The sequence below is a fragment of the Chionomys nivalis genome, chromosome 14 (assembly GCF_950005125.1).
Source record: "Chionomys nivalis chromosome 14, mChiNiv1.1, whole genome shotgun sequence".
In the NCBI taxonomy this organism is placed as follows: domain Eukaryota; kingdom Metazoa; phylum Chordata; class Mammalia; order Rodentia; family Cricetidae; genus Chionomys; species Chionomys nivalis.
In genome coordinates, this window is record NC_080099.1 from 66,450,213 (window position 1) to 66,462,741 (window position 12,529).

At 41.9% G+C, this 12,529-nt stretch overlaps 1 protein-coding gene across 4 annotated transcripts in view; it reads left to right on the top strand.

The window, feature by feature from the left end:
• Positions 1 to 12,529, top strand: part of Ss18 (SS18 subunit of BAF chromatin remodeling complex) — a 57,264-nt gene that overhangs the window by 27,148 nt on the left and 17,587 nt on the right. For all 4 annotated transcript variants that reach the window (XM_057788745.1, XM_057788743.1, XM_057788746.1 and 1 more), the window contains exons 4-5: positions 714 to 867; positions 5,146 to 5,367. In XM_057788745.1, the coding sequence (XP_057644728.1) occupies positions 714 to 867; positions 5,146 to 5,367 (376 nt within the window). The remainder of the gene's footprint in view (positions 1 to 713; positions 868 to 5,145; positions 5,368 to 12,529) is intronic.

Below are 12,529 nucleotides of genomic sequence, written 5' to 3' on the forward strand. Positions count from 1 at the left end.
AAAGCTACAGAGAAACCCTGTCTCGAAAAACCAAACAAAAAAAAAAGAAGTGGGACAGAGTGTTGAAGATCTTTGTGTGTGTGTGTGTGTTTCCTTTAACCCTTTTGTGAGCTCTCATATTTAGTGAGTAGTTTTCTTCAAAAATTTCAAAAGTTTGTCGGAGACGTTCTTTAGAGGCCCTGTGTACCCTTTCAGGCCATCAGTACCAATCCTAGCCCTTGACGGGCAGAGAATAAGCTGAGCTGTTTACCATTCTCCCACTGCCAGTGCTCACCCTCTAAGCAGAAAGACATTGTTCTTTCTCACTCTTTTTGTGTACTGTGCTGTTGTTATCGCCTTTGCAGGTAAAAGTCTACCATTAATAAACTTCCAACTATGTTGATAATGAAAAGACACTTAGGTTTTAAATGTAATTTAAATAATAGACACATTAGAGATCATCAATAAAGGAAAAGTCTGCATAGCCTATTAGAAAATTCCATTTCACTGTGAGATTGTATACGTTAGAGCACACTTTAACTGTAGTCTACTTTCCAAGCACTTGAGGTTGTGAGGAATATTAAATATGATTTTAATAAGTCCATCATTAACATACATTACAAGATATTGATATGCATTTATTGTTTTGTTTGTATTGTTTACTAATATAGACAGCAGCCATTCCTATGAATTTTTTCTGTTTCTCTTGGTTTACTAAAGCTGTCTTCTTTCAGCCGCCCACACAGAATATGCCTATGGGTCCTGGAGGGATGAGTCAGAGCGGCCCTCCGCCCCCTCCCCGTTCTCACAACATGCCTTCAGATGGAATGGTGGGTGGGGGCCCTCCTGCCCCACACATGCAGAACCAGATGAACGGCCAGATGCCTGGTAAGTTTTCTCCTCTAAGACATTAACACCAGAGTTGCTTAGCAACTGAAACGACATGGGGGCTCAGGGGATACTAGATTGTTGATGACAAAACTGCTTTGAATGCCCCCGAGTCCAGGCTCTCTTCGAGTTTGTTAGCTGCAGAGCGACGTGACCTGTATTCAGTGCTTATCAGGCCGCCCTTGGGCTTTGGCGTAGCTGACACACAGCATTCCTGGGATGAACAGAACTGGCTAAATTTAGTCTGTCTGAAACTCTGCAATACAGTTGGCTTTAGGAGCTTTTGGGGGCGAAAGGGATTTTGCCATGGCTTAAGAATTAAGGCCTGTTCATGAAAAAGAACCATGACATTTATTTACCTAAAAACGTATTGATCTCTCAGAAATAGGAACACTGCAAAAGGCCTGGGTACTGTCCCTGAAGGGCTGGTGTATTTAATATTTCCTTGCAGATAGTTCTGAAGCCAAATCTAGATTCTTGTTAGTACATATGTTTATAGAGTATCATTAAAATGGAAATTGATTTAGAGACAGTATTGGAAACTGAAAAGTAATATAAGCTCTCTTAATAGTGAGCTGTTCCATTTATCCATTTTAACCCTAGAATCAGTACAATAGTGATCTTTTTAGGCTACTTGCCAAAAAGTATCCTTAAACTATTTTTGTTTTTCTAATAGTCTGTAAGTTTTGATAAAGCATACTCTACCTTTAATATGAGAACATTTTTACTTTCCAAAGACTAAGGTATTTTCATTAGCAAAATTGAAAAGAGCACCATTCAATTAGCAATAGAGTAAATTGAAACAACGGAACCATTTTTATTATTGACCTGGATAGTTGTGCTCAGAATAGTCTCTTATTTGACTGGTTGTGCTGCTGGTTACGTTGGTGCCCAAGGATGGCAGATTTAGTAAAAGAACCAAAGAGGATAACGCTGAGTAGATGAGACAAGGTAACGTGGTTTAGAAGATCGGTGTGCTGCTGTTAATGCAGGAGGCAAATGGTCTTTCTCCGGTTCTCCTCCCTCACAGCGTGGAGGTAGGAGTATAGGCAGTTAGACTGTTGTTGAGAGAAAGCTTCTTGCCAAGTCAGTGTGTGGCTCTCTAGGACACGCCACTTTAGAACTGAGACACAATGCTAGTCCAGGTTAGCCCGTTGGGAGCTTTGTGGTAGAACCTTTGATTAGAACTCGTATCTAACTCTCCAGATGACAGTGAGGCCTAAGATCAAGTAAACAACTGAGAAACATGCAATTATTGTTAATTTAACATCTTGGTTTATTTATAAAGCCAAATAAAGGTATGTCCTTTTTTATTAACAATTTTGAAATGCTTATTATGTATGTGGATGTGTCATGTGGATAGTCTGGAAAATCGAGGAACTAGCTGTCCGCCTTGCTGAGGCAGGATCTCGTGCACTCTGGGCTCAGGCTAGCTCACCCGTGGACTCTCTGCTCTTTGGACTTAGGCTAGCTCACCCATGAACTGACTCTCTGCACTCTGGGCTCAGGCCAGCTCACCCGTGGACTGACTCTCTGCACTCTGGGCTCAGGCTAGTTCATCCGTGGACTCTCTGCCTCTCTCCATGTCACTGCAGGAGTGTTGAGGTTTCAGGTGTGTGCCACTGTATCTGACTTTTTATGTAGATTCCCAATGTGGAACTCAGGTCAGCAGGCTTGCACAGCAGTGAATACTCTCACCTGCTAAGGCAAATCCATAAATTACTTTCTATGAACAAAGATTGCCAACTAATGATGCGATTGTCTAGAATACCGCAGAGCTTCTAAAACAGTAATTTCTAAATACCTACTATCTTTTTTTTTTTTTTTTTTTGATTTTTCGAGACAGGGTTTCTCCGTAGCTTTTTTTTTTTTTTTTTTTGGTTCCTGTCCTGGAACTAGCTCTTGTAGACCAGGCTGGCCTCAAATTCACAGAGATCCGCCTGCCTCTGCCTCCCGAGTGCTGGGATTAAAGGCGTGCGCCACCACCGCCTGGCTACCCAGTACTATCTTAAAAGAACATTTACTGTTTGGTGTAAGAGAAATTGGAAGACCAATAGCTTATATTTCTCCCATCTGTTTTTAATTTCCTAGTGTAGTGTTTTGTTTGTTTTGAGACAGGGTTTCTTTGTGTAATCCTGGCTGTCTTGGAACTCACTCTGTAGACCATGTTAATGACAATATTTTCTTTGATTTGCTTTTGTTAAGCCTTGAAAGTAAAAGTAAGTTCACACTCCTGTGGAACCAAAATCAAAAGGCACAGGCGTTTCTGCATGCTTGCTTCTTCAGATGCTTAGTTCTGGGTCTGGGGAGGAAGGAAAAGAGGCTCCTGTAATTTCTAGTTCCCTCCCCTCTCCTTCCCTTCCGTCATCCCCATCCCCGTCCCCCCTTCCTAAGAAACACCCTTTACATAAACTTTCCATCAGTGTACAGACAGCTGTCTGATTTGGTGCCCATTCACACCTTCTTTTTAATGTATAGATGTTATGCCTGCTTTGTATGTCTGTACCACATGTATTCCAGTACCCAAGGAAGCCAGTAGAGGGTGTAGGACCCCGTGGGACTATACTTAAAGAAGTTGTGGGGCTGTGGTGGGTGCTCTCCATCCTCACACCCTTCTTTATGGATGTGTCTAATCTGTACACCATTGCCTGATGATGGAAATGAAGTTTCTAGTGTTTGGGTATGTCTGTGCATATGCATATGCACATATTTTTGCTTCCATGCATACGTGTACTTCAAAACATACATAGAATCCTAGAACTTAAATTATTGTATTACAAGTACATTTTATGATGGGTATAAAGTACATTTCAACCTGGGTGTAGTGGTAAATACCTGTAATCCCAACACTTCAGAGGTAGGAGGCAGGAGGTTCAGGAGTTCAAGATGATCCTTGCTGCACAGTGAATTTGAGGCCAGTCTGTGCGACAGAATATTCTGTGCCATAAACCAGTACATTTTAAAGTTTTCTAGTCATTGCAGATTACTCCGTATAAAAATAAAGCAATACTTACCTTAGCTTTGCATCCCTTCAGCTGTGTAAGAGTGTTCCTTCGTGGTAAGCTGGATCAGGGTTCTAGACAGGTCATGCTGAATCTAGACTGACCGGGCTAGGCTAGTTGGCCAGCAGGCCTCAGGGATTACAAGTCTGCCGTCTTGCTCTATGTTTTACACATGGGTATCCAACACAGGTTCTCATGCCTGCATGACAAGCACTTTACCTATACTGAGCCATGTCTCCAGATTCTATTTTAGTTGTTTGGATATGTTCAAATTCATTTTTATGTAACTAAATTTATCTATTTATTATGACTCTGAGATTTCAAGCATACCTAAGACCTTCCCCTTCCAAGATTATTTTCAAAGTTCTCATGTTTGAAATTATCTTTTTTTTTTTTTTTTTTTTTTTTGGTTTTTTGAGACAGGGTTTCTCTGTGGTTTTTGGAGCCTGTCCTGGAACTAGCTCTTGTAGACCAGGCTGGTCTCGAACTCACAAAGATCCGCCTGCCTCTGCCTCCCAAGTGCTGGGATTAAAGGCGTGCGCCACCACCGCCTGGCTGAAATTATCTTTTATGATTTGTTTTTTCTTTAATATTTACATGTTTTATACATAATGAAGTTAGTTTTAGAGGAAGAAATGAGGTAGTGCTCCAGCTGGATGGTTTTCCAAATGGCTGTCCAGTTGTCACTGCCCTCTCGACTGGACTCTGTCTCTGTTGCCCATGGCTATAAATGTCACCATTGCTTATCATTTGCTGCATTATGCATTGGGCAGTGTGTTCCCTTGGCCTGCCCTCTGTTTGCTTATGTCTGCTAGAACTGCATACTTGCACAGTTAATGCTCTGAGTCTCATGGCCTAGCAAGCTAGTGTTCCTTCCTTACTCCTCTCAGACAATTCCTGGTTTTCCGAAGTCAATTTCCTCCTCTCTTAAGCTGGGAAAATAGCAGCACAGACCTTGTCAGAGTTACCTGTTTAAACTGTTCACTGTTCCTGTCGACTAAATATTCAAGCTGTTGCTTAGGCTGTTACTACAGTAATAAAGACTTGTACCATGTGTCTTTTTTTTTTTTTTTTTTTTTGGTTTTTCGAGACAGGGTTTCTCTGTGGTTTTGGAGCCTGTCCTGGAACTAGCTCTGTAGACCAGGCTGGTCTCGAACTCACAGAGATCCGCCTGCCTCTGCCTCCCAAGTGCTGGGATTAAAGGCATGCGCCACCACCACCCGGCTACCATGTATCCCTTTAACTCATTTTCCATTCTGACCATTTCTCTTCAAAGGGCCTAATCATATACCAATGCAGGGACCTGGACCCAATCAGCTCAACATGACAAACAGTTCCATGAATATGCCTTCAAGTAGCCACGGCTCCATGGGAGGCTACAACCATTCGGTGCCATCATCCCAGAGCATGCCTGTGCAGAACCAGATGACCATGAGCCAAGGGCAGCCAATGGGAAACTATGGTCCCAGACCAAACATGAATATGCAGCCAAATCAAGGTACCTGTGCCCTCGCTTCTCCCTCTTCCCAGCTCTGGCCCCCTCGTGCCCCTCCTCCCACTTCATGATCTCTTCCGTAATTGCTATTGTTTGTGTGTGCGTGTGCACTTGCATATATGAACAACTTGAGTTCATTTAGCATTGTTTATGTTTATGGCTGATACCTAACACATTTGGGAGTAGCCTGATCTCCCTCTCTTGTCAGCCGCTGACCACTTGTAGCTCTTGTCTAGATGTCGGACCTTGTGGCATTTCTTCATATTGTCATGTCAGTTGGTGGTCATGCCAGTCTTGTATCATGGAGATTTCATGGGTACATTTTCCTGTCCTGGCTGGCTCGTCCAGGCGTTCCGTTGAGAACTGAAGACAGATTCGCAGTGTGTCGTCAAGGCTAGCCTGAACTTGGGGCAGTTCTGCCTCAGCCTCTCCATCGCTGGGTGTGTAAGCAGAAGCCCAGCACTGAGCTCTGCCTGAAGTAGATGCTGTAGCCTCGTTGGTTTGCTTTTTGATTTAAGACAGGCTCTGTCTGGACTGTGAAGTAACGCACAGTGGTGCTCATGAGAAAACAGCATGCATTGAGTTGAAGCCTTGAGTCTTTACATTTGTGTTTAGAAATTAAATTGCTGAATTTGCCTTTTGCACATTTTATTTGGATTGCTGTCTTGTTGGACTGCTTCATAATACTGGTCACCGGAAAAGGCAGCGTTTTGTTTCGTGTTAGAACACTGGGGTGTGTGGTCTGCCATCCAGGCACACTGTCTTAAAAGTCATCAGCCCGGTCCTTTGCCCGTGTCGTGCCACTTCTGACGGCCCTGTGTTTGAGCAGGGCAGCTCCTTCTCAAGGTGGGTGCGCCTCTGCGCCCATGGCTAGCTGCTTAGCATACTGGAGCGCACTGCAGTTCATTACCAGTCTCCGTGAAGCTGATTTCACGTTTCTCTTTTAAGTGTCCTGTAAATAATTAGAAACCAGTAACTCTCTGTTCTGCTAATTGCTGTATTAACGCGGTTGGCACGTTGCCACCTTAAAGCTATTTCATGTACAAAATGTAGTGAGCCTTGTTTTTTTAAATTTACATATACTTTTTTAAATAAAACAGTCTTTAATTTTACATACCAATCCCAGTTCTCTCTCCCTTTCCTCCTCTTTCACTCCTCTCACCCTTCCCCCACCCCAGCCCCCATCTATTCTTCAGAGGGAAGCCAACAAAGTCTAGCACCGAGTCCCTCCCCCTATATCTAGGCTGAGCAAGAAATCCTTCCATGGGGAATGGGCTCCACAAAGACAGTTCAAGCACTAGGGATAAATCCTGATCCCACTGCCAGTGACCCCACAAACTGCCCAAGCCACACAACTGTCACCGCATTCAGAGGGCCTAGTTTGGTCCTGTGCAGGTTCCCCAGCTGTCAGTCCAGAGTCAGTGAGTTTCCACTAGCTCGGGTCAGCTGTCTCTGTGGGTTTTCTCACCGTGGTCTTGACCTCTTTGCTCATATTATCGCTCCTCCCTTTCTTCAACTGGACTCTGGGAGCTCGACCCAGTGCTAGCTGTGGACCTCTGCATTTGTGTCCATCAGTTACTGGATGAAGGTTCCATGATGACAAACAATTAAGGTAGCCGTCAGTCTGATCGCAGGGGAAGGCCAGTTTGGGCACTCTCTCCACTATAGAGTCTTAGCTGGGTTCATCCTTGTGGAATCTTGGAACTTTCCCTGGTTTCCCGCTAACGCTATAATGGTGGGCCTTGATCTTGATTATAGAAAAAGATCAGATCACTCAAAGGTACTCAGATAAAGGAAGAATTGGTTATATTAAAATTATTTACATAATTTCAAAATACTAATATAGTCTGGGCTTTTTTTTTTTTTTCTTCATTTTTCTTTTCTTTTTTGGTTTTTTGAGACGGGTTTCTCTGTAGCTTTGGAACCTGTCATGGCACTCGCTCTATAGACCAGAGCCTGAACTCGCTGAGCTCTGCCTGCCTCTGCCTCCTAAGTGCTGGGGTAAAGGTGTGCGCCACCACTGCCCGGCAGTCTGGGCTTGTTATAATTGTGATCTGGGATCTACTGGATGAAAAGCTGGTCTGGCAAATGAAGGTTTCATTAAGTTTTTGTTGTTGTTTCATCATAAAACATTTCTTCTTTTAGGTAGTTTTTATTAAAAAAGCTACATATTTTACATTTTCTGTTTAGACATAAAAGCATGCAGAGGTGGGAACACGCTGCTGTGCAGATAGTCCTTGTTTAGAAGGCTTGAACAGTTCTAAAAATGAAAAGGAACTTTTTTTCCTCTTAAAAATTTCTCACAGGCCCCAAAGTCCTGGGTCCAGCCCTTGGTACTGTTCTGTTCCCAAGCCTCAAATTTAATAAGGATTACTTTTGTGTTTTGGTTTGGTTTGGTTTTTCATTAAAAACGACAAAAATCCTTAGACCTGTTTATCTTTGTATCAAGAAACACTAGAATAATATTTAAAAGTACTCGCTGTTTTTTTCCCCCACTGTGTGCGTGGGTTGCTTTGTTAAGATTTATTTTGTATGTGCGTTTGTCTGCACGGGTGCAGTGTGTACTGTGTGTGCTGATGCTTCTGGAGAAGAGGGCGCCCTCTGGAGCTGGAGTTAATGCATGGTTGTGAGTCACCATGTGGATGCTGGGGACCAAACCCGGGTCTTCTGCAAGGACAAGTGATCTTAACCACTGAGCCACCTCTCCAGCCTCTGTTGGTTTGTTTTGAGATAAAGTTTTGCTGTGCAGCGCCATTCTGGCCTTTAGCTTAGACTCCTTCTTCCTCAGAGGGTTACAGTCATGTGCTCCATTTTTAATGGTTTTTTTTTTTTTTTTTTGAGTTATGGAAACAAATATTGGTGAAATTCTAAGGTCTGGCTTATGTTTAGGGTCAGAAATGTAGCGCATTGTAGAATGAGGGCAAATCTGAGTTTGCAAAAAGGAAGGATGAAGATTTTGCTAAGTGGTGGAGCACAATAGAAAAAACCTCAAAACAGTTGTTTTGCAAAAAAAAAAAAAAGACATAATCAAATGACAATTAGCTAATGCATTGTATCATTTACTAACATATAACACACACACATACACACACTGTTTTTCAAGATAGGGTTTCTCTGTATAGCTTTAGAGCCTGTCCTGGAACTCACTCTGTAGACCAGGCTGGCCTGAATTTACAGAGCTCTGCCTGCCTCTGCCTCCCAAGTTCTGGGATTAAAGGTATGGGCCACCACCATCCAGCCATTTATTATATTTATATATTATATAACATATTTTATATATTAATTATATTATACATAATCCATATATTTATATAATAAAATTTATATATTCATTATATTATATATTGTATTTATAGATTATAATATATTATATAAAATATATTAATATATTTGTAATTAATGCTTAATGATATTTTTATGAACTGAGTGATTATGCTGTAGTTTTCTCTTTAGATTTTCTTGCTGGGGTTGTAGCCATAGGTGCATACATACTGCACAAGTATTCTATCACCAAGCTGCTTCTCAGCCTACCCCCTGCCACCTTCCAGTTGCAGTAGTTTTCTAAATGAGTTCTGCAGGACTCTGCATTCATTCTAGTAGATTTCCCCAACTTCCTTTGTAAATTGCTATAAGGATTCCGTTGCTCCTCCCACATCTCTACTTTAAATGTGAAATTAATGGGGAAAAATTAACTCCCAAATTTTTAAAATTTTAATTTTTACTAGCCCATATAAAATAAATCTGTGGATATCTTTTATTTGCTTAAGAAGTGGAGAAATAATATGCTAGCTTATACCACTGGTGCTGATGTCCTGAGGCCTCGCAGGATTATCAGACAGAGTAGTGAAATTGTGGAATTCCTTTGGACTTGGAGTATTGAAATGGGTTCTATAAATGATCATATAAAGTGCTGGGTTTCAGTGTGGTACTGCCATCTGTGTGTTTCATTATACTTTGTTCTAACTTGTCCCCTGCCCGACTGCCCTCCTGCTGGCTCCTGCTTTCCTGTCACTTATACATATGTGCAGGAAAACACAAATAAAATAAACAATGTCTCTGCCCCCTCCATGTCTACCACTACTAATGATGGTGATAAAGATGAAGTGGTGTGATTCCTGGAGAAGTTCTGAGTCAGTAGCGTTTGCAGAATTTATATGAGGCCATTTGGTCAGAGTTTTTCAGACTTTTTCTTTTTAGATGATAGATGAACGTAAAACATTCACATTGCTTTTTTTCAATTGTCTTATTGCAGCTATAGCCTCTGTAGTGATGAGGCAAGCAAGTCTGCTTTTCGTCCCGCCCGGCTTCCACACGGCTAGCTTTACACCCGAAATAACAACACATAAATTGGCCGGGCGGTGGTGGCGCATGCCTTTAATCCCAGCACTCGGGAGGCAGAGGCAGGCGGATCTCTGGGAGTTTGAGGCCAGCCTGGTCTACAAGAGCTAGTGCCAAGACAGGCTCCAAAGCTACAGAGAAACCCTGTCTCGAAAAACTAAAAAAACAAAACAAAACAAAACACATAAATTGTATTCTTTTAAGCACTGCTTGGCCCATTAGCTCTAGCCTCTTACTGGCTAACTCTCACATCTTGATTAACCCATTTCTATTAATGTGTGTAGCACCACGAGGTTGTGGCTTACTGGGAAGATTCTAGCCTACGTCCATCTTGGGTCGGAGCTTCATCACATCTGCCTCACTTCCCTTCTTCCCAGCATTCTGTTCTGTCTACTCTGCCTACCTAATTGTCTGTCCTATCAAAGGGCCAAGGCAGTTTCTTTATTAACCAGTGAAAGTAACACATAGACAGATGACCCTCCTCCATCAATCCTCTTAATTTATTTCTGGTCACTAAGACTCGCTTCACTTCTGAGTGGAGAGGTGAGGGTTTTCTAACCTTTTTAGGTCTTGTGACTTTTGGAAGAACTTGTGGAATTCAACCGAATACCAGTCTGCATTCGACAGAGTCCCATCAAGAAGCAGATGAAGTGCACAGGCAGCATCCAGAGGGGGCTCCAGGGGTGCTGCCTCTGTTGTCTCTGAGCACCAGGAGGCATCGCTCACCTGGCATGGATGTGAGAAGATGCATACGTAGTGTTGTGGGCTCCGTTAGGTAGATTTGATTAATAGATTGCCCACATGATTAATCTATATCTGTTGTTATGACTTCTGCCTCATGACTCCAACTCAAACTAGGTTTAGGAACTATAGGACCTCTAGTTTAGAAATTGAAATGATTGTAGTATATGGGATAAAAGGGGACTGTTTCTAGTACTGGCTTCACTGCTGTGGGCCAGATCCCAAGTCATGATTCACTAACTAAATTTTGAGAATAGAAAATTAACAAACAAAAGAGTTATCTGAAGTATCCCATAGGAGTGCCTTGTTTGGTAACATGTTCGAATAAGCGAGTCATGCCATCTTTGTTCTTTCTCCCCATCAAGACTGGGGTCCTGAGAATATACTGACACCACAGTTGCTGAGATAGAGTTTGAAGAGTATTGCAACCTTTCAGTTGTAGTTCAGATATTTTGTTACAATATCACTTTCCTGTCATCAAAGTTAACTTGTGTTTAATATGAAAACTGGAAGATACATGAAGCATAGACACAAGCCAGGAATCACCTGCAAACCTGGCATGCTTTGTATTATCCCATACGCACACCTAGGCTGTCGAGAGAAATCGTAGTAGCGTTCATTACATAATTGCGTATTGTTTTTCCCTTATACTCTTTGTTTAAGACGGTCAGATGTTGTTTTGCTTTGGTCACACTGTATTATGTGTGTTGATTGATGGTTAGTTAGCGCTATGTCCTTCTGCTGTAACAAATTAGAAAACCAATGTCTTTCTGTACTGTTGCACAGTTATGATTTTTAAATAGTAAAATAATTACAGCATTTTCCCGTTCCTGTTCTTCTCTCCAAGTCTTCCCATGGACCTCCTTGCTTCATAGCCCAGGCTGTTAGCTTCAGCCTGTGGCTGTCTGGAGATGAGTTTTGATGCTTAATCCTTCTGCCTGCATGCCTAAGTGCTACAGGCATGCGTCTTCATGCCTGGCTTATGTAGTGCTGGGGATCCAGTCTGGGGCTTATGTGTGCTAAGCAAGCATTGTGCCAACTGAGCTCTCTTTCTAAATCAAGCCTAGGTATTCAGATGAAGTCCATCTAGCGCTTACGTAGACAGGGTTCTTTCGCAGCACAGTGAATTTTGGAAGTCAATTTAGGCAACAAGAGATGTTTACCACTGACTGTCTTTGTGAGTCATTGTGTAGTCTAGTTTTGAGGGGTGGCTAACTAAAATAAAATCTAGCTTTGTCTGTTGTTAGGTTTATTAATCCACGTTATACTCCTTTTTATTTTTCAGTTCCTAGTAATCCTTCACAATCTAGTTCTTGGAGTACTTTGTGTAGGTGCCTGTGATGTTGGTGCGAACCCAGAGTTCCTTTCCTCACTGCTCTTGACAGTTTTGAGGGTGTAGCTAATTCCTTATTAAGGGGACTGTGCAACACGTCTTCTATACGTAGGCAACAGTAGTGCCTCTTACTCCCTTTTGGACCCCCAAGAGTGTCTCTACATTGCTGAATGTCCCCTAGAAGACAGGATCGTTAGGACTGACAGTCACAGCTGTCGAGGAATGGTTAATGTAAGTAACTGCCTGGAAAGACAGTGTCTGAAGATGGAAGTGGGTGGATAGATGTGCACGTGTGTGACGAATGTTTTGAAAATAACACCATTTAAGTTTCTTCACGAGTTAATGAACTTTAACATCTGTAAGTTCTTTTTTGTCTGAGTATAAGATGGTGACAGTACCAGTCACCCCTGTCAGTCTCCCAGGTGCCTAGCCTTGGCCTGGTACAGAATAAGAAGCATTCAAATGTTTGTCTTGACAAAATTCTCACTGGAGTTAAGGATTGCAGTAATATAAGATGTAGCATTTGGGGCTATTTTTCATGTGTTTAATATAGAATTGCAATTATAAATGGTGTGATAAAATTCAAAATGGATGATGAGTATTTGTTTTGTGTCCTTTGCAGATAACTTGAAAATATATTCTAGGTTAATAAAGTATTATACATCTTTATGGATTATCATACTTTGTAGTATACCTAATATCAAAATAATTTATGTAAAAACAAGGAATATCTGTGAAGGGAAAAAGAACATG